This window comes from Myiozetetes cayanensis, unplaced genomic scaffold (assembly GCF_022539395.1).
Source record: "Myiozetetes cayanensis isolate MyiCay16 unplaced genomic scaffold, myiCay2020 scf9, whole genome shotgun sequence".
Taxonomy (NCBI): Eukaryota; Metazoa; Chordata; class Aves; order Passeriformes; family Tyrannidae; genus Myiozetetes; species Myiozetetes cayanensis.
This window is the reverse complement of record NW_026088185.1, coordinates 9,788,516-9,807,403: the sequence shown is the minus strand read 5'-3', so window position 1 is coordinate 9,807,403 and position 18,888 is coordinate 9,788,516. Positions and strand designations below refer to the sequence as shown.

General features: G+C 43.9%; 1 protein-coding gene across 3 annotated transcripts; it reads right to left on the bottom strand.

Annotated features, from left to right (window-relative positions):
• Positions 1–301: 301 nt before the first annotated feature.
• Positions 302–18,738, bottom strand: LOC126652536 (MOB-like protein phocein). Of its 3 annotated transcripts, XM_050339340.1 has the most exons (9): positions 18,502–18,738; positions 16,432–16,596; positions 7,880–7,942; positions 7,302–7,402; positions 6,071–6,113; positions 5,732–5,818; positions 4,453–4,532; positions 3,509–3,620; positions 302–2,651 (listed from the first exon to the last, which is right to left on the bottom strand). In XM_050339340.1, exons 1-9 carry the CDS (start codon positions 18,502–18,504, stop codon positions 2,520–2,522), a joined length of 786 nt encoding a protein of 261 aa, XP_050195297.1. In that variant the 5' UTR covers positions 18,505–18,738; the 3' UTR covers positions 302–2,519. The 3 variants fall into 3 exon arrangements, with proteins under 3 accessions (XP_050195297.1, XP_050195294.1, XP_050195296.1); XM_050339337.1 differs by lacking the exons at positions 16,432–16,596; positions 18,502–18,738 and adding an exon at positions 9,676–9,821; XM_050339339.1 differs by lacking the exons at positions 302–2,651; positions 3,509–3,620; positions 4,453–4,532; ... (2 more) ...; positions 7,302–7,402; positions 7,880–7,942 and adding exons at positions 14,342–14,698; positions 15,262–15,351.
• Positions 18,739–18,888: the final 150 nt, after the last annotated feature.

The following is an 18,888-nucleotide window of genomic DNA, read 5'->3' as shown; positions in this document are numbered from 1 at the left end:
TGCTTTCGCATTTGTGACTCGCTGTCATAATGTGCTTACTTTGTACCTGGAAGCCCCTCTTCTAGATCTGACAGTTTTACTGTACAACCACCGTTTGCTGATTTGAGTGGTGTATAAATCTGAGGTCTGACTTCCAAATTGCTAATGAGTATTGCATTTCTCTGCTCTGGAAAGAAGATGTACAACTTGACTTCAGCACACCTTGTAGCAGAGGGGAGCACTGAAGGGTCTCTTGGAAACACACAGCTGCTGCATTCCTGGACGACGTGAAAAGTGAGAATAACTTGCCAAAATATAGTAGTATGGATAAAGAAACAGTTTAATTTCATCCTTTTCTTTACAATATAATTCAAAGACAGTCTCAGTTTCCCTATTATGTAGAGTGTAAATTAAATGTGTTAATATTTATTAGACAAATCAATGGTTTGCTTAGGCTAACTGAAGTTTTATGGTACCATCCAGGCACATGTGTGTACACAGTACTCATGTAAACAATAGCAAGGGAAAATACAAGCAGTGTCTCACTTAGGCCTTATATATAAAATCAGCTTAGTATAGCAAGTCAGCTTTACAGTGCAAATCTGAATGAGAATAAACAGGATTAAAACTTCCCGAGTTTTATTTTGAAGTGAAACCCTTAAAGCGTAAGAGGAAGAGGTTTAAAATTCTAATGCAGTCCTGAGCACCACATCATCTTCTTCAGTTTTGTAGAGGAAATGTAATTAGCAACACCAGTTACGTGTTTTTGCCAGTCTCAGTCACTGTGGCCACCGTACACATGCAGAGTGACTGGACAGAGGAACCGCACCATGGATGGCCCTGGAGCAGACTGTAACAAAGCTAAATACATTTTACTACCTCCAGAATGCAGTTCTCCTACCTGCAGTACAAACTTCAAGGTATCTATCAAAATCAGGTTAACCCAGTCTATACAAGGCAAGTTCCAGCTAAGTGTATAGACAGCAACTAAAGCTACTTTCACTCAGACAACATCTCATGCAATTACCCTGCAATTACAATGATAAACATGAGACAAAAGAGCTGCTGAAGGATACAGCTGTTGAAGTACTTAAGCTTAGTCTCTCTATTTTCTCATTGTTTAAATTCCCTTTACATCCAGGTGATACAGTTGCTTGAGGTGTGCTTGATTCATATAAAGAAACATAGAATTTAAGGCATGTTTAGTATATTATGAAAAAAAGACAATAAAAATAGGTGGACTCCCTTCTTTCCATGTAAATATAACGTAGAAAGCAAAGTGTAAGTTATTGAAACCAGCTGAGCTAGCCCATTCTGACCTGCTGAAAGAAATAAAGAGGGCTCCTGACAACCTCAAAGAGAAACAACCAGCTAACTTCTTAAACAGCTATGCAAAATTCATTTAATATAAGAACACTGCTACTGCTTTTAGACCCTGCATTCATGTACACTTAGCAGTATTTCTGTTATATGCATCTCTAAAACATTTAGTTCTATCATTCTAGACATAACACAATTAAGCAGCACTCATGGAAATTGTCAGTTATTGCAAATCTGCAAACACAGCTTTAAATAAACATCTGAGAGGGAACAGAAGCATGAATCCCAATCTTTGTCAATATAATTCAGGTGAATGAAGAGAAACAAATGTATGTTGAAAACATGATTAACTCTTCCCAAGAATAGCATTCATTATTTCAGGTACTTAATGTTTTTTCTAGGAATACAAGCAAAGACCCATGCTAGTGTTATGTAGTGTAACATGAATAGCTGAGGTATAATCTGTAAGCAGTTGCCATCAATATGCACAGGTATTCTCTAGAGAGGTTGTGTACTAGAGAAGTCAGGTCTGCCTTAACAGGACAGCTCCTGTCCCCTGCTGTACACAAACCTCCCCTGTTAACAAAAAAACAAGTCCAGAAAGTGTGTTAGGTACATATCAAGAATATATATGTTCAATAGCATAGTGACATTGTCCTTTGGGTTATACTATAGATCCTATTAGCATTTGGATATACACATACAGCAATGTGCACATCCAGAAGTAAATCTTCAAAGCCATCTTAAAAAAATAAAAGGTAAATTAGGAGTAAGCTACATTGCAAGGAGACTCTTGCAGAATTATATATTTAAGGTGATAATCTTTGAACGAAGACTTAATATAGGTACTGCATTACAAAATGGCTTGGTGTGAAATCTTCATCTCACTTTTTTCCCCACCCAATCAGACACATCTTTAGGATTGTGATTCAATGATTGTTTAGCAGCAGTTTTAGAGAACTGTAAATTCTTTTATTAACAGGCATTATAAACAGATACTACTACTTTTATTTAAAAACCATGAGTGCCACATTGATGAATATACAGCTCATGAATAACTTAAAAGTATTTCCCATATTAAAAGGCAATGCACACAGCATACAAAAAGTGTACTAAACAAAGCTATGAGGATACGTGATTGAAGTGTCTAAAATGATATATACAGTACATCATTAATGTTTTGTTTTTACTCAGTACAGGCTTCTGTACTGCTGGTCCCATCATGCCTCACTTTCCCCTGACACTGAATTTTGCACTTCTTCTTCCAAAATCGGTACAATCAGGTTATCCTTGGACATCAGATTATACTTCATCACAAACTTAGTGAACCGGTGACACAAGAAAGTTTCATTCTGGAGACGAAAAAAGGGGAAAGAACAGTATGTACAGAAGGATTATTTTAAACAATTAGGAAGGAACATAAAAAAACCCTGCTTCTATATCATTGTTGCATTAGATTTACAAGTCTTACAAAGAAACAGTCGTACTTAAATAGTAAATTTTTAACTGCTTCTTTTGTATCTTTACTGTTTGCTTAGTTAATGCAATTAATGAAAAACCTACTGAAGTTTAAGTCACATCTCAATTTAACAGCACTCAGACAAGAATATATTTAAATGTCAAATGTCTGCAATTCCTCCTACATGTACTATTGCAAACAGAACAGGGCACAACCATTCCACAGCTGTTCCAGCAACTTTAGGAGGGATTTGGCAAAGGTTTCCTTTTATATCCAGCTATACTTTGTACTTCCTTTTTATCTAACTTCTAGTTTCCCATAACAAAAACAAACAAAAAGAGGCTACTGGATGTGCACAAGCTGCCACCAGTCACTCAATTTCTTTAGTTTTACAATTAAAATTCCTTACCTTGTACAGGAAACACATATATTATATATATACACATACTAGCAGTACTAACTACATCAAGTGCTTGAATACATTTAGAATCTTGAACACAAGATGAGTTTGAGTTCTTTGTACAAAAACTCAAATTTTGATCTTTTATGTGAAAATGAAGGGAAACCATAATGAGGTTTTTTTAATTACATAAATGAATTTTTATGTGAATGTATAACAGCTTTTCAGTTATTGTAAAACTGGAATCTACCATAATCAATCCTTCAGTTGAATATAGAGCTTCTGGCAGGACTAAGATGTCTTATACAAGTAAATGCCCTGCTTTCATGATGTAATTTGAAACTACTTACTTCATATTCATCAAATATCTGCCGGTGATGAAAATAAGCGTGTGAAAATATTCTGTAAATCCTTCGGCACACTGATCCTAATTTGGCTACAGAGGATTCCTTTATGCTAACCCTGTAAGCACCAGGAGAAAGGTTACATAACACATCTAGTGAGTGAGATACACAATGACACGAGTTCTGATTGTTAAAACTGTACTGTATAGCTGCATATGACGTTTAGACTTAAGTGCTGAAGATATTTGTGTCTGTAATTGCTTATTTTTGGAAGGAAAGTAAAAATATTGGTGAAAGCTCCACATTTACAAATTGTAAATTTTTACAATTTACAAATTACAGATTGTCTACAAAAAAAGCTCTGCATGTAGTTAATCACCATCAGTTACTCCAGTGAAGGCTGGATTTCTGGTTTCCAGCATTGATGGGCAAAGAAAAAAATGACTTCCAATTGTACCTCCTTGTCAATACTGGATTCCTAAAGCAGCGTAATCTTGACTTCTCTAGGGAGGGTTCTATGATGTGAGCTGCCCATTCAATACCCTCAGTCTGTCTTGTGTGGTTGCTCTGTCCCACAGTTCACTGTTGGTGGCCTCTGGAAGCTTTCCTGCCATACTGTTTAAAGTCTGAGAGCTGCAGCATCTCTCTAAAGGCCAGCCTGTTGTTTGGGTGGGCACTACTCCCATAGAAGCCCTGTAACACCAACAGGTATTAGTGAAACAGTTTCCATCTAAAAAGCATCTTGTCAGGTCCAGTAAATGGCAAACTGTTTGAATAAGCAGTCATTCCTTGGCTTAAAAGTGGCAATAGTCCTACCAGCCTGTGACAGATGCAGGATTTCTGATAGTTCCAGCAGTAGTCCATGAAAAATGCATTATGCCTTTCCACGTGTTTTGTCAGTGTCAGGTGCCACCTCCTCCCTCCCTCCTCCCAAGAAAAAGTGTTTTTACCTGCTGGGGAAATATTTATTGCTATTCAGAAGACATGCAGCTCCATCAAGCGTGTGCCTGGTGTAGTCTATAGCAGGACACTACAGAAACAGACAGTGAGTGAGCACAAGTATGAACACATGCTCTTGTATTAGAACTGGTTTAAAAAGAATCATTTTAATTATGTCTCCTGGTGCTTTGAACTTCACTGGTCATTTTTATCCCCAGAAGTTTCACGTTGCTTCTGAAGGATAACTACATCTCCTCCTTAAGTGAGCCATTTCTTTCCTCTGTTTCACAACCCACGTACATTATTTCAAGGAAAAAAAATTACTATGGAAATGTAATTATGCACATGAGTAAGTGAATTTTATGCATCTCTGTAAGTAAAGGTGTATAATAAGAATACAAGCTGGAAGTGCACTGAAAGATGATTGTTACCTCATAGTTCATCTGTTTCCCACATAGTCAAGTTGCCAGACTCACTCTTTACAGGCTCTCAACCCAAACCTGCACCTAAATCTATCTGTGCTTTTTCCCTTAGCAAAGAAAACTAAAATCTTGAGTGTAACTACGTGAATAACGAGCCAAGCCCTGGCTCTGCAGTCAAGTACAGGAGAAAGAAGAAAGTAAAGATGGGCTGAGACAGGCTGAGAGCAGAACGTGTGTCTGTGGTGCTGTTCACCAGTTTCAGGAAGACTTCTCAGCTGTGCATTTCTGCCAGCAGGTCGAGGTTCCATGAGACCATGACTAGGTAGGTAGTGCTGACGTGGAGAACAGATGAGTGCTGCTCTCAGATGCTCACGGATCAAAAGCAGCCCCAAGTTCTCGGGTCCAGCTCAGTAACACCCTGACTGCCAGACATGCCAATAGAGCGAGTGGGGACAGGGGTTCAAGGAGGGAGGGGGGAAGAAGTGCAGTCCCTTCCTGAGTGTCAGGCCTACACTGTGGATCAAGGCCAGAGCCCGAGAGGACAACCTGTTCTCAGCATGTTCTCCTCTGCCCATTAAGCAAAGAGCTTTTTCCCTGGAGTTTCAGGCTGGCTCAGCACAAGTTATGAGAGAAAACTGGGGAATGTGCAAAGTCACAAATACTGAGCTAAAAAGTAGTTCCTTCTTACCTCATCCTGTTCTTTCGTAAAATGCTACGGAATGGCAATGAGGAGCAGCTCAAGTGATGTTCCTAACCCACATAAGCACAAGGTTTTAATAGGGAGCCAGCTATCATGAACATACCAGCTGGGAAAAAAACTCCTACATCACTGGGCTCAGTGATTTAGTTTTCCAAAATACATCCATACCTCTTTGGGAGTCTTATGAGCTGCACAAAGAAAAATCCATTGTTCAGTTGCTGTCATCTGAGTACATGTGTCAGGGTGACATTCACTCTGTTAAAACAATTGTTCAGTTAAGAAAACCACCCAGCAGCAAAAATGAGCTCATCTTTTCAAATCAGTTCCTTGCCCTGTCCCCCACAAAAAAGGCTTATTTGCCAGAATAAAACCCTGCAAAACTCTTACCTCGAACCACTGGTTAGGTCTGTGTGTTTAAATTTAGAAGAAAGCTCTGCAAACTCTGCATCCACATGATACAAAAAGCCTCCCCCCAATACAATGTACAAGTCTCAAGAAAAGAATTACCTGAAGCTTGACAGCTAATCCATTGAGCTCAAGGCAGAATTGTCTAAAAAAAATGTGAACACAGCAGCATCAAAATCAGCTATTTGTTTATTCAGTGGAAATATCTCATAAAAAACAGGGTGCACATTCTGATCTTAACACCAGTAGATGGGTTTTTTTAATTCAGCTAAAAAATTTTATTTTAATTCTTAATTGACAGTGCAGGCTGAGCTTAATAAATAATTTAGTGAGTGTTTAAGATACCAGCTTTGTTATGAAAGCAGGTGTTATTTCACAAATACAGACTAAAAAAAAAGGGCACTTCAATAAAATTTATTTCTTAAGAGTGAAAGTTTTAAACTCATATAGCTGGGAGTCCATCCTTCTAAGATGTACTTGTAATAGTTTAAGTGGCTGAAGTCCTACTGCAGATCATTATCAAAGTGGGAGTCCTGGAAATGCTCTTTTCACTGGAATGTATCTGGAAGTGCATTCTTTAACTTACGAGAAGTTTCCCCTCCATCCTACAAGAAAATCTGAATAAATTTTCCAAAACTGATAAGTACTTAGTGACAAGTTACTTCTATGAATCTACCAAGCTTTTTGGTGTATGTGAAAGGACAGGGGAAGTTCTTAAAATGTGTCTTTTGCAATTGTGTGTTAAGACACTTTTTCTTTCCTTGAGGATTCTCTGTATCTATTTGAACTATTCCAGACCAGAGGAAAGAGAAAGAAAACAGGAGGCAAAAAGTCAAGGTGCATAAATGTAGGAGGAGCTTAGAACTGTTCTTATTCCTGAAAGTGTATTTGATAAAGTCAGAAGATACACTTATGAGAAACATAATAATTAGGACGTGGGTACCACTGCTTTCCCAGCTAAAATCTGTTTTCCTGCAGGTTTCAGAACAAGCACTGGGAGCATCTGGAAATCACATTCCCAGTTAGCAGAGATGAAGAACTGATGACACTATGAGAAGGTGCTATGGAAATTCATGATTATATTTTCATATTCAAGACACACTGACACAACTTTTGAAGTGACTTAACATTGTCTTAAAAAACATCAAAAGCACTAGATCAGAATGCATTATAAATCTTTAGAAAGAAGAGGGAACTCAGAAAATAATACCCATACTCAACAGCAGAAAAATCAAGTTACTTTTGATCTGACACATTCAAATAGACTCACTACCACTACCACTGAACAAAACTCAGAACCAAGACACAACACTGACAAAAGATGGATTCTTACCTTAAATGTTCATACTTCCATACCCCTTCATCCTGGCCTTCAGGAGGTTCAAGGATCTTATCAATGTTGGAACAGTCTGCCCTTATGTTTTGTTGAATGTACTAGGAGAGGGAGGGGGAAGAAATCTAAATCTTGTAATTATAGTAAGGCAGCATATCTAGGGCATGACATCTTTGAGGGACTTAGTTTTTCTCTTTAAGAAGTGACTGACAGACTAAAAAGTTAAAGAGTAGATGAGCAGGGTAAGAAAATGCACATAAAAAAGGCCAGATTTGAAAAAAAGCCTTTCTTCAATTAGAAAAGGTAAAAGAATGGGTAAATTTTACAGCTTTTTTACAACATTTATCTCAAAAAAAACACCAACCTTGCAGGAACCCCCACTATTTTCTTACATCTGATCTGTCTAAACCACACATGGGAATTCTAGTTATTTCTACTAACACTTTTTTAACTACTAACATTCTACTAACATTTTTTTAATATAAATTGCTGCTTGTGAAATTCACTGCTGTGCAGCCACATCCGAAGCAGATAAATAGGATGACCTCATTAACAACATTTCATGTAAGTAAGAATACCTGCTGAACAGCTAATGTACTATCCATTTCTTCAAAGGATTCATCAGGCCAGTTGTAGAAATCCTGTTTAAAAAAATAAAAGTTTAAAGCAATTTAACAAACCTAGAGGGGGAGGAATAAAAATGCACAGCCTGCAACAAACTTGACCCCGCAGGAAAATAGATGGAGTTTATTACAATTCCAGGAAGCTCCATCTTAACAGAAGCAGGTCCTGGCACACAGTCCTGGCAGGAACAGGGTGAGATGGGATTCACGCTCCTCACGCTGCAATAGAACATCTTGAAATGAAAGTTCTGTGTGACTCAGCATGGGAACATCATCCCTTCCCCACACCTTGCTGTGACACCCACTGAGCCTGGATTTCTAACATTAAATATTGCATGGAGTGCCCATTTCACGTGGTAGGCCAGGTAGGAATGGGGAAGAAAAGAGGTCTGCAGAGAGCAGCGCTGTACAACGGTTATAAAACTAAAAATCCCAGCAGTGACACAGCACTGAGAACATCTTCTCCAAACTGAGCTGTAACGCCACGTTAGCCTAACCGGGCACCACGGTCCCTAGGTCAGTACCTGGATGGTCATCAGCCCTGCTAGTGACAAAACCCTCCTGAAGCTCCCCCTCAGCTCCAGCTGCACTTCAGTGTTCTGCAGCAATTCCCATCTGCTGCACCTACGACCAGCCCACACACAGGCATTTTCTTACTCTGCGTTTTCCCGATGTAAAATGTAGAGCTGCTCCCTCATACCATGCAGAGATGCTGCAGGTCAGCGTGCCCTGGCCATGCCAGTAGGTTCAGTGACTCACTGAAAATATCCCAACTGCAAAGCTCAGCAATCTGTTCCTGAGAGAGTAAGTCACCTCTGGAGCAAATACCTACAGAGAATATCCACGGCTGAAATATTGTTAACTAACTGTATTTATACACTGAATAGCTATATTGGTGTAATGAAAAAGAAATCATGCCTATAAAAAAAATAATCATCACTATACACAAAACTCTTCAACCTACATGAACTTTGTAATATTTGACAGAATCTAGGTCCACGTCCAGCTTAGTGTTTCTCAGGATACCCCAAATTTATAGAAGGCGCACAGCATTCCACCTCATTCACAGAGTAAACACCTACGGAACTCCAGGTTGTGTAATAGTTTTACCTCGGTGTGTCATGACAAAGAACAGGAGGAAACACCCTGTGCCATACCCTGCTCCGTTCTGACCGTGAGCTCTCCTTACGAAAGCAGAGTAAGAGGCCTCACAGATCGCATCTCTGAAGCGAGGTGCGCCTTTTCCAGCGGACCGTGAGACCCCGGGAACACAGGGATTCAGTTTGGATGGAGAGAGGCGATGTGACACCGGGAGCGCAGTTACGTAAGGGCAGGATGCCTTCCCGGTGGGATGGGCCGGCAGGTGCGGCCGCTCCGGCGCAGCCAGGGGCACACGGGGGTGATTTCCCTGCCGGGCCGTGCGCTCCGTGTTTTGCCACCAACACCGGCAGTGCCGGCAGCGCCGGGACCGCCCCGCCCGCAGGCCCGGCTGTCACAGTGACAGCGGCCCCCGCCCGCTCCCGCACCCACCGCGCCGAGCGCGCCCCGAGAGGAGCCGCGCCGTGCCCGCTCCGCTCCCCGCCGGCACCAACAACGCGATCCCCGCAGCGGGGCCGCCGCCGCCCGCCCCAGCCCCGCCAGGCCCGGCGCGGCCCGCGACACCGCCCCGCCGGCCCGGCGAGCCGCGCAGCCCCGGCGGCGGCGCTGCCCGTGCCCGTGCGGAGGAGCGGCGGGGCAGTGCCGGGGCTCACCTGCGCCTTGGTGCCCGGGCGGTTCCGCCGCAGCACGGCCGTGCCCTCCGCCATGACCATGGCGAGCGCGGCCCGGATGCGCCGCGGGGCCCGGATGTGGGGCGGGAGCGGCTTCTCGCGAGAGCGGGCGGGGCGGCCCTGAGGGGCGGCCCTGAGGGCGGGCTCGGCCCCGGCTGTGCCCTGTGATGCGCTCCCCGTGGGGCAGAGCCGGGTGGGCAGCCAAGGGTCCCCTTCCCCGGGGCAGCAGGGACACCCCGCACGGCCGGCAGGGGCACGGCTCAGGCGGCGGCGAGCGAGCTGTTGGGTTTGTGGAGTTTTTTGAGCAAACCCACCCTGCGGATTTCACCCTGTTTTCGTCAGCACCCCCGGCAGCCCTGGCTGTGCGGGCGCCCCCGCAAGGTCAGTCAGTCAGTCCTGTCCCGGCTCCGCACGGTGCGTGGAGTTCTGTGTGAAACAAACCGTGACGGCGTGAATTTAAAAAAAAAAAAAAACAAAACACCTCCCTCAAAGGTGATTTGGGGAAAAGTAATTGCAAAGTAGGTTCGAAGCCTTTCTAGGTCTCCCAAGGCAGGGTTGAGAGACGTGTGAGCTCGGTGTGCTCGTGGGAAACACTTATCCTCGGTTTCAAGGTTTACCAGGTCGGATGTTGACTGTGTTTGGGAGGAAAACACACACACACACAAAAAAGACACTGTTAGCTCATAGTTGGCTGATCCGGCCCATCCCACAGCAAAGCAAGTAAGTGTCTTGGAAGACCAGAGTGGCTCGTGTTATTTCTGTAGGATTAGCGGGAAGAAGATCATTTGGAAGCTGCCCTGTTTCTAGGGAATAGATGGCAGAAAGGAGTATAGTAGAGTAAGGAAGGAAGGGTGAATTGCTTCAGCCTGAGAGGCTGTGAAGCAGCAAGGCACAGATGAGATACCTCCCTTATCCAAACAGTGAATAAGTGGTTGCAGGTGTGTGTTGTGTCCTGGAAAGTGGAGAGGGATTGAACCTGGTGCTGCCCCTACTTCCACCACCTTACAGGATGAATGCTGGGTGTGGTTCCCCACACACTCAATTCATTTGTTCTAAATAAATAACACGTCCTTCCCCGTGTTAAAACCTCTCCCTTCTACCCATGGACAGTTAAGTTTGTGAAAGATTTCCAGACTGAAAACATGGGAAAATGTCTAATTAGGCTTTCCCGTCAGAAAGAGAAGTGCACTTCGACCCCAGGTTTTGCTTGGGCGATGCCACGGGCGGGATCCTGCGGCGTTCTGGAGGCCAGGGAAGAGCTGAAAGCCAGGTAGTGCGGGAGTGAGGAGGAATGGGTGCCGGGGTGACGGAGGGCAGAGCAGCTCCCCTCCCGTTACACTGTAACACGGGGCTGGCTCCTGACTCAGGCACCCGAGCTCAGTTCGCATTAGTTACTTTTTTACTGCTGGTCGGCACTGCTGCCCCAGAGATCTTAGTTAGCTATCGGGGTCGTGTGGTGAAACGCAGCTTGTGTAAGAAACCATCAAAAGGTTAAAAATGTTCGGGGAAATTGGTGTATTGGAATGAAGAGATATAAATGTCCTCTCACCTCATGAGATCAGCTGTATTCCGACATTAATTTTTTATGACATTGATATTATAATTAGCCAGTCTCAAAATAAAAGCACTTCTAGCTGTTTAAGTCCTTCAAAAATTCAGCAGCTTGTTTGGGTTATTTTTCATTTGTTTTCTTTTCCTTTTCCTATCACCATATTCAAGGTTTAACTGATATCTGAAGTGCAGAAGAGTTGGAGATTTGATATTTCCATTTGTCCCTGACTTTTATTTCATGGCCATTATGTTTTTAAAATGGACATAAATCTGACTGTGAAGAAATGCCTCTCAGAGAGAAATATGTATCTGTTAGTTTAATCTGCAACTAGCTCATGAGTTTGTAGAAAAAAGGAAAGAAATCTGCCCTGTTTATTAAGATGTTGAAGTCTGTAGGGTATCTTGTGTTGCCTCTTGGTAATTAACCTTGTATTCCTGGGAGCTGCTCATTATTTAATTGTATTTCAAGTTGCTTTGAAACAAAATCTGGTCAACATCCATTTCAGGTTGGTTTTTTTAGCTGGTCCTCCTTGCTTCATGGCCTTCAAGAATGAAAAATTGAGTAGTTGGCCGAAATCTTACTAACTATTCATGTGTTGTTGGGCTCTCGGCCTTCCTTTCTTCTCTGCTGGCATGCAAATGTTTCATCCTTGGTTTACCATGGCAGGATAACATAACCAGGATGATAACAGCTTTCTGAAAACAGTAGAGCTGCTGCTCATGGAAACTGTTCTGAAATGTTAAGACAGGAAAGTCACAAAAGGAGGTGGCATCCATCTTGTTTCCTTATGATTCAGACAGACTGAAGAAAGGTGGAAAAGGACTGTATCCCCCCAGAAAGGCAGGTAGGGCAACATGCAACATTTATACCAAAACTGAAGTTCTGAAATGATCTAGAAAACAGTGGAATAAAGAAGCCTAAATTCCTACAGGAACAACACAGCAAATGAAGAGAATTTGTGATTGATTCTGTTCTCCTATAGAACCTGAGGGATATAGAATTTGGCATGCAGTCATGGACTAAAAGACAGTGACAGCAGAGGGATCACCTTGGCTACGCAGCAGCTGCCTTGTCCTTGCTTGCAGTGATAGCCTCACAGTGCAAGAATAGAACGTTCCCTGTCTGTCCATCCAGCAGATGTTCAAACGTGTCCTCCATCTGATTAGGCTTAGGAATGCTACTTTTCCCCCACATCTGTAAAGTACTTATTCCCGTATAAGTGTGACCTCTGGTTTTAATCAGTTACATAAATGCTGGTAGATACAACCATGCTAAATATTTTACTAAATAAGCACAATATCAAGCTGCTGAAAATCTGCTGGGGCTGAAAGCATGGGCTGGAGGTAGAACTGGGGGCAGTCGGGCTTGCGTGGTGAGACTTCAGTGATCTGACTTAATTCATGTCTCTAAAAGACATTGTGGAAAGAAATGGTGAAGTGTTAGGAGTAAACATTTCTCTGTTGAGAGTGAATTCTTTTTCTCATTGCATCTTTCTCTCGTTGAGATGGGGGTCTAGTTTCCCTAAGTAGTTTGGAACTATCTAAAAGACCTTGCCCTCTTTGGTATGTAGCTGCACCAGAGTGCCTGCCTTATCGTGGGAGATAAAGGCACGCTGGCTCTAGTGGGAGATAATGCTTCTCAGGGAGTTTGTGTTTCATTACACAACCAATTGTCTTTCAAGGTACTTGTCCTGTGGTTATCTCAAGTTTCAGCTCTGAAGTGCAGTGCTGGAACTACTGAAGGAAAACACCAATAGGGCAGATTTCATGTTTTATACTGAAATGTGTATTTTTATTAATTTAGCACCTTCTCTGTCTGTACAGAGTTCAGTGCAAATGGAACCACCAGCCTGGTGCCTGGTTTGCCTTCAGCTCCGGAGTAGGCAGGGGTACCCAGCCAACTAGGAGCACACCCCACGGCTGTGGGGAACAAGACACTGCAGCCAAGACTGACAAATGCAGCTCCTAGTGGGACAGCTGGGGGATCACTGGCATCTAGGGAAAAATGTGGCTCCAGCCCACCTCTGTGCTTAAATTCAGCTGATGGAGGAATTTGCTGTTGGCAGAAAATACGTTGTGCTTCAGACTACAAACATATTCAAATGTTCAAAATAGATTGCGTGTCAGAGCTGGAGTCCCTCCCTAGTGCAGCTGCTGAATGGAGTCCTAAAAAATATTTTTTGTTACAGTTCTTTGGTGTTGCCTCCAGAATAAGGGTTATAATGTATCTAGCAATGTTGATTTATCAGCTTGAATGGAAGGGCAAAGTAGTTCAACTACAGTCAGTAGTTTCAGCAGCAGCAAATCACATACTGACTGATTTCTCTCAGACTACACCAAGAGCATGTTAAGGCAGAGCTTCAAAAGTGTCACCAGGAACAGCATGTAAAGTACAGATCTGTGTACTCTTGCATTAACAACCTTGAATCCTTTTCAAGGTAAAATAGGGTGGCTAGAAATATGCAAATCTGATTACTTCAGCATTACCTAAGTACATGTCTTGCTATTTAAGAATAGTGTGTTAAGTATAAAGGAAATACAGTTTGTGAAGTCTGGTGTCTTAGAGTTATAGGAATGCTGGAGATCTGGGTGCAACAGCATCGTAATCAGTAAAGAAACTTCACTGAAGCTCAGCATCAGCCCCATTTCTGCCTGATTAACTGGGGTGGGGAAGTCATTTTCTATTAGCAAAACACACTAAGAGATAAGCAAGAATAACCCTTCTTATCTGCTTCATCAATGAACTGGGTGATTTAGTTCTAGCACAGACAGGACTAGTACCAAGCTCCTCCCTTCTCCTGTGGGACAGGCTGTTTGTGGCAGGGTGCTTTGTGTGCTTTAACCTTCCAGCGATTCAGGGTGTTCAAACAAGGGAAGTTGAATGTCCCCCCCATGCTATCTGAGGAGTTCAATGTGCAAGGGAGATAATTGAAAGGCTCAGTGTGACTGCATCTGTCTGATAGCCCTTTTACACTCATTTCATACAAATTCGGGGAAAATAACATTATTACAATTGAATGTTTCAGAGAGATTCGTTCATTACACAATTGAGACTCAGTTTCACTGAGCAACAGCAGAAACTGAGACAGAAGCAGAAGAGTTTTATAAGTTTATTGTAAAGACCTTTACAACCTCAGTACAGAGATAAGGATATAAAATGATGTTGTTTGGAATAATTAAGGCTGGTTGGTGGTCATCCAAATTTCACTGTTCAATGGAACTCAAGCAAGAGCAAGTGATTTCTGACTGTACATATTTTTATTTGTGTTCCATCCTTACAGTGAGATCACACGTTATTTCAAAGACTCAATGCCTGCTTATTATAAAATAAAGGACATTATTTACATGATGAAAGAAAAATTTCAGCATTTTAGTGGAATGGATGACTGATACTGCAACAGGTTTAGTCCAAGTACTTCCCAAGAATGTCACCATCTCTAAACAAGTAGTAGTCCTGCAAGGAAAAGAAACATTAGTATCTGACATATTGAGTTTTTTGCTGTTTTGCAAATACTGTTTTGTTCTGAGGTCAGGGTTATCACAGTCATGAAGTACAAAAGCCAAGTGAGCTAACCAAGCAGTCAACATGTAGACCTAGCCTGGAAAAGATTCTTTTTGTTCATAAGATACTCTCTGGAGAGCTACCAAGTTACTACTTTTAGTAGTAGGAAGCACAAGAACTGTCAGAAGACAATTCTGCAAGCTTTCCCTATCAAAAAACAAGGATAACCCCAGTAATTCCAAAGCCTTTTTGGGTTCCCTCTAATCTGCTTGACATATGGAACCATTTTGTCCACCCAGCAAAGGTCAGATCAGAGGTTTCCTTTTATGCAAGGGCCAAAGTTACAAATACCACAGGTACCAGAAAGTGGCTGGATCCTCCTGCTCCCATTTGAATGCCAACCCCTGCATTTTTGGAACGCTGCTAACACTATGAAGTAACTCCAGTGTTTATCACAGGCAGTGTGGTATTTGGAGAACCAGCCTGATCTGTGCTCACGAAGTTGGGAAACTTACCTTATCTTCTAGTACAATCTTAGTACCACCGTATTCTGGTAGCAAAACCTTTTCACCAACTTTTACACTCACTGGCTGAATCTCACCATTCTGAAGGAGAGAAAAAAAAGTCCTTAGTTTTCCATAATATGGACAAATGTAGTAGAATTCCTCCAAACTAAAATGATCCATCAACATATTAAAAAACGTTTCAGGAAATCACAACAACTCTGCATCTAGTTTGGACTGTAAGTACAGCTGTGAGGTCTTTATTTGATATACACTGAATAGGACTTCACTTAATGAACCATGAAATCCCTTTGTAAAATCAAGGGAGGAAGTCCATTTCCATATCCCATAGCCAAGGCTAATTTCCCCAAGTGCCAGTAAAACACACCTTCTCATCTTTGTTACTTTGATCAACTTGTCACTGTTGCTGCCAAATCAGTTGTTTAGAAACACCTCATAACGTTGAATTAAATTTTTGCATTATAAATTAAACATTAATACATTAGTCAAATATTATCACCATTTCACAACATGAAGCTTTAAAAATCAGACAGTGACGCAAACCAGCAGGGTATGTATGGAGGGGCTCATGGTAAAGAACGGCCAAGTCAACATGGCCAGGCTGAAATTTAACCTGTTGTCCAGTGTTGCTGCTAACTCAACACTGCCCTGGTGCGGAAAAAGCCCTTCTGCTGCTGAAGCCCCACAGCCACTGGCATTTTTGTGAAGGCTGTTTTCTATTATGGTTTCTGGATATATAATCAGTGTGCAAAATTAACAAAGTTATATGACACTTACTTCTTTTGATTCCTGATTTTGTTTAGTCCAGTAAGCCTAACCCTTATGGACAATGATATTTTGTACAGCACAAGATATCACATTCTGGGATTTTACCCAGAAATTTGGGCACGTAGTAATTATATCAAAGGAGTCTGCTGGTCCTTCAAGGACCACAAAAAACCCCACTCCATTTTACAACTAATGAAAGGAATGCTGGAATTCCAGATCAGAGCTAGTCAGGAGAATTTCCACCTCCTTTCTGAATCTGTACTTCCAACTTCAGCCATCAGTCATCCATTTTTGTGACTATGGCCACATTTGCACTATAACCTTATGGCAATATTCCAGCTACTACCACACCATTACTAATTCTACCCAAATGGAATGTTTCAGGACAGTTACCTTTCCTCTGGCTCCAGATCCAACTGCTACTACTGTTGCTTGCAGCACCTTCCCTTGGGATTTTTCTGGTATCATGATTCCTCCTTTGGTTACTGTCTCGGCCGCACACCGTTCAACCAGCACACGATCAAAGAGGGGAAGAAACTTCCTAAATGCTTTTCCCGCCTGGGGAAATAATTGTAACAAGAGCACCATTAGAAAATAACTGCAATTAAAAAGTTAAAAAAACCCCAAAAAACAAGACACAGTGATTTCTCTTACGGGACAAATTAATAGTTTGAGAAAACCGCTAGGCATTTATTTAACAGCAGCAAGCAAACACCACCTCTGATTGCATCAGAAATTGCTAAAGGCACAGGCAGATGCTGGGCAATCCTGACAGTTCAGCCGTAGGAAGATGTTCTCCAGCTGGGCAATGAACCACCCACAGATGGAGCAGACTCCTCTGGCTGGAAAGCTCCGTGGGCTTTTAACCCCGAACCCTTCATTGTTATAGTGCTGTGAGCATAATTATTGATTACATGAACTGTATTTATTCAGTTCACAACCAGATGTAGTGATTATTAGAGACCCCTTGGGACAGTTGCATCTGTATTTGTAGAGTGGCTTACAGTAAGGAAGCAGAAGTCCAACCATCTGCCCCCTTGTCAGTTTTTTTTTTAGGTGCTTTCAAGACTTAACCTTTCATATGTGAAAATCCAGAGTCTGAGCCTCGTCAAGTTACTTGTACCGACTTCTACAAATAGACTAAGACTTGACAAGAAAGTTTAGGTTTAAGCCCCTGGCAATAGGAAGGTAGACCCCCTTCTGCTCAACTGCTTCTGTATCTGCCTCTGCTTAAGCAGAATCAGGGTGAGTTTTTTTGTTGAGTGTTGATTGGGGTTTTTTCTCTTATTTGGTTTTGAGTTTTTGGTGGTTTTTTTTTGCAACTGCTCCTTGTCTGCATTTCAGAAATAGCAGTTGAATTCCCACGTGCTAGATAAATGCAAGCACATGCATTTATCCCAACGAGCAAGGGTCAGGAAGAAGGAACTTCCTTTGATTTATAAGGAAAGATATGGCAGCATGCCAAGTCACATGGAGCTCCTGCTCCGCTAGACAGGTACCCCGAGCCCACACTCGAAAGAGCTAGAAACAAGGGCCGGGCATCCGTGTGCCCTTTGCTGGCACTCACCAACACACGCACTCTTTACAAGTGAGAGAAAACAGTTACAGGCAGAGCTCGAACAAAAGACAGCGCATGAAAGATGCACATCCCTCCAACCGATGTGACTGCCACAGGGATGAAAGACAATAAAGAGAAAAGGCAAAAAGGCTGCTTACTGTGTCAGATTACATTCTGTGAAGACAGGACATCTCTTAAAAAAGAGGATCAGAGATACTGTTTCACAGAAATAAAACTGCCAGACTTACGACCATGAATATTTTACACTAGGCTGCAATTCTTCACGTCACTGTTATCTTAAAAATCAATATCGCTGAAAGAAGGCAGTGCAGCCTTTACCCAGCTGTTCCTCCGTGTAAATTCTCAATACAAACTGTTCTAGAGCAAACAGCAGGAGTGCCCGGGAGTGCAGTACAGAAGGCTCGTTTCTATTTCTGCAGGATCACGCCGTGGCCTGCGCGGCCCTCCCCGCACAGCCGCTGTCCCCGGGCTGCTCCCGCCACCGCGGCGGTATTGGAACCCTCAGATCGCGTTCCTGGGCAGCCAAAGGAGTCCCCTGCGGACCCCCGGCGAGCCCCCCCGCGTCTGACGGTGCGGCCGCTTCTGCCGCACGTTCCGTGTGACCTTGCGGTGCTGCCCGCCCGCCGCCTCCCCTTCCCTCCTTATTCCCTGCCTCCCTCCCGGGATCGGCGCCGCCCGCGGCACCGACCGAGCACACCCGAGCGCAGCGCTGCGGGAGCAGCCGCTCAGGGGCCCCGCAGCTGGTCCCGCCGGGGGGACGAGCAGGGGCGCCGCCGCACCCTGCGGGGCGACCGTGCCCGCGGCGCCGGGCGCGCCCCGCGGGGCAGGAGGTGCCCGCTCCGTCACTCACCACGGCGCTGCCCCTCGCCCTCCCCCTCACTCACCATGGCGCTGCCCGCCCGCTCCACTGACCGCGCTGCCGCCGGCACACACGTGAAGAAGGTCACGGCCTGCGCATGCGCGCCGCGCGCCCCGCCCCCCGGCGAGCCCGCCCTGCCCCCGCGCCGGCCCCGGGAGCCCTCAGCGCCGCCGTTTGTTTTCGGCCGCCGGGGTCCCGTCTTGGTGCCGGCGGCGGCCGCGCCCCGGTGCCACTGCGGACCCGCCGCACCGCGCCCGCCGCGGCCGGGGCCGGACTCCGCACGGAAGTGAGGTCAGCTCACCTCTGACCCGCGGCGGGCATGAGCGTTCCAGAACGTTCTGGAATCGGCGGGCCCCGGACCATGAGTGCTTCATATTGCAGCCCTCAGCGCACGCGCAGCGGCGGCCGGCGC

Coding starts and splice junctions, on each gene's coding strand:
- LOC126652536 (XM_050339340.1), bottom strand. Junction 6,114..7,301: donor TGGAAGTATGAACATTTAAG/GTAAGAATCCAT, acceptor CATTTTTTTTAG/ACAATTCTGCCTTGAGCTCA. Junction 2,652..3,508: donor AGATATTTGATGAATATGAA/GTAAGTAGTTTC, acceptor TTTCGTCTCCAG/AATGAAACTTTCTTGTGTCA.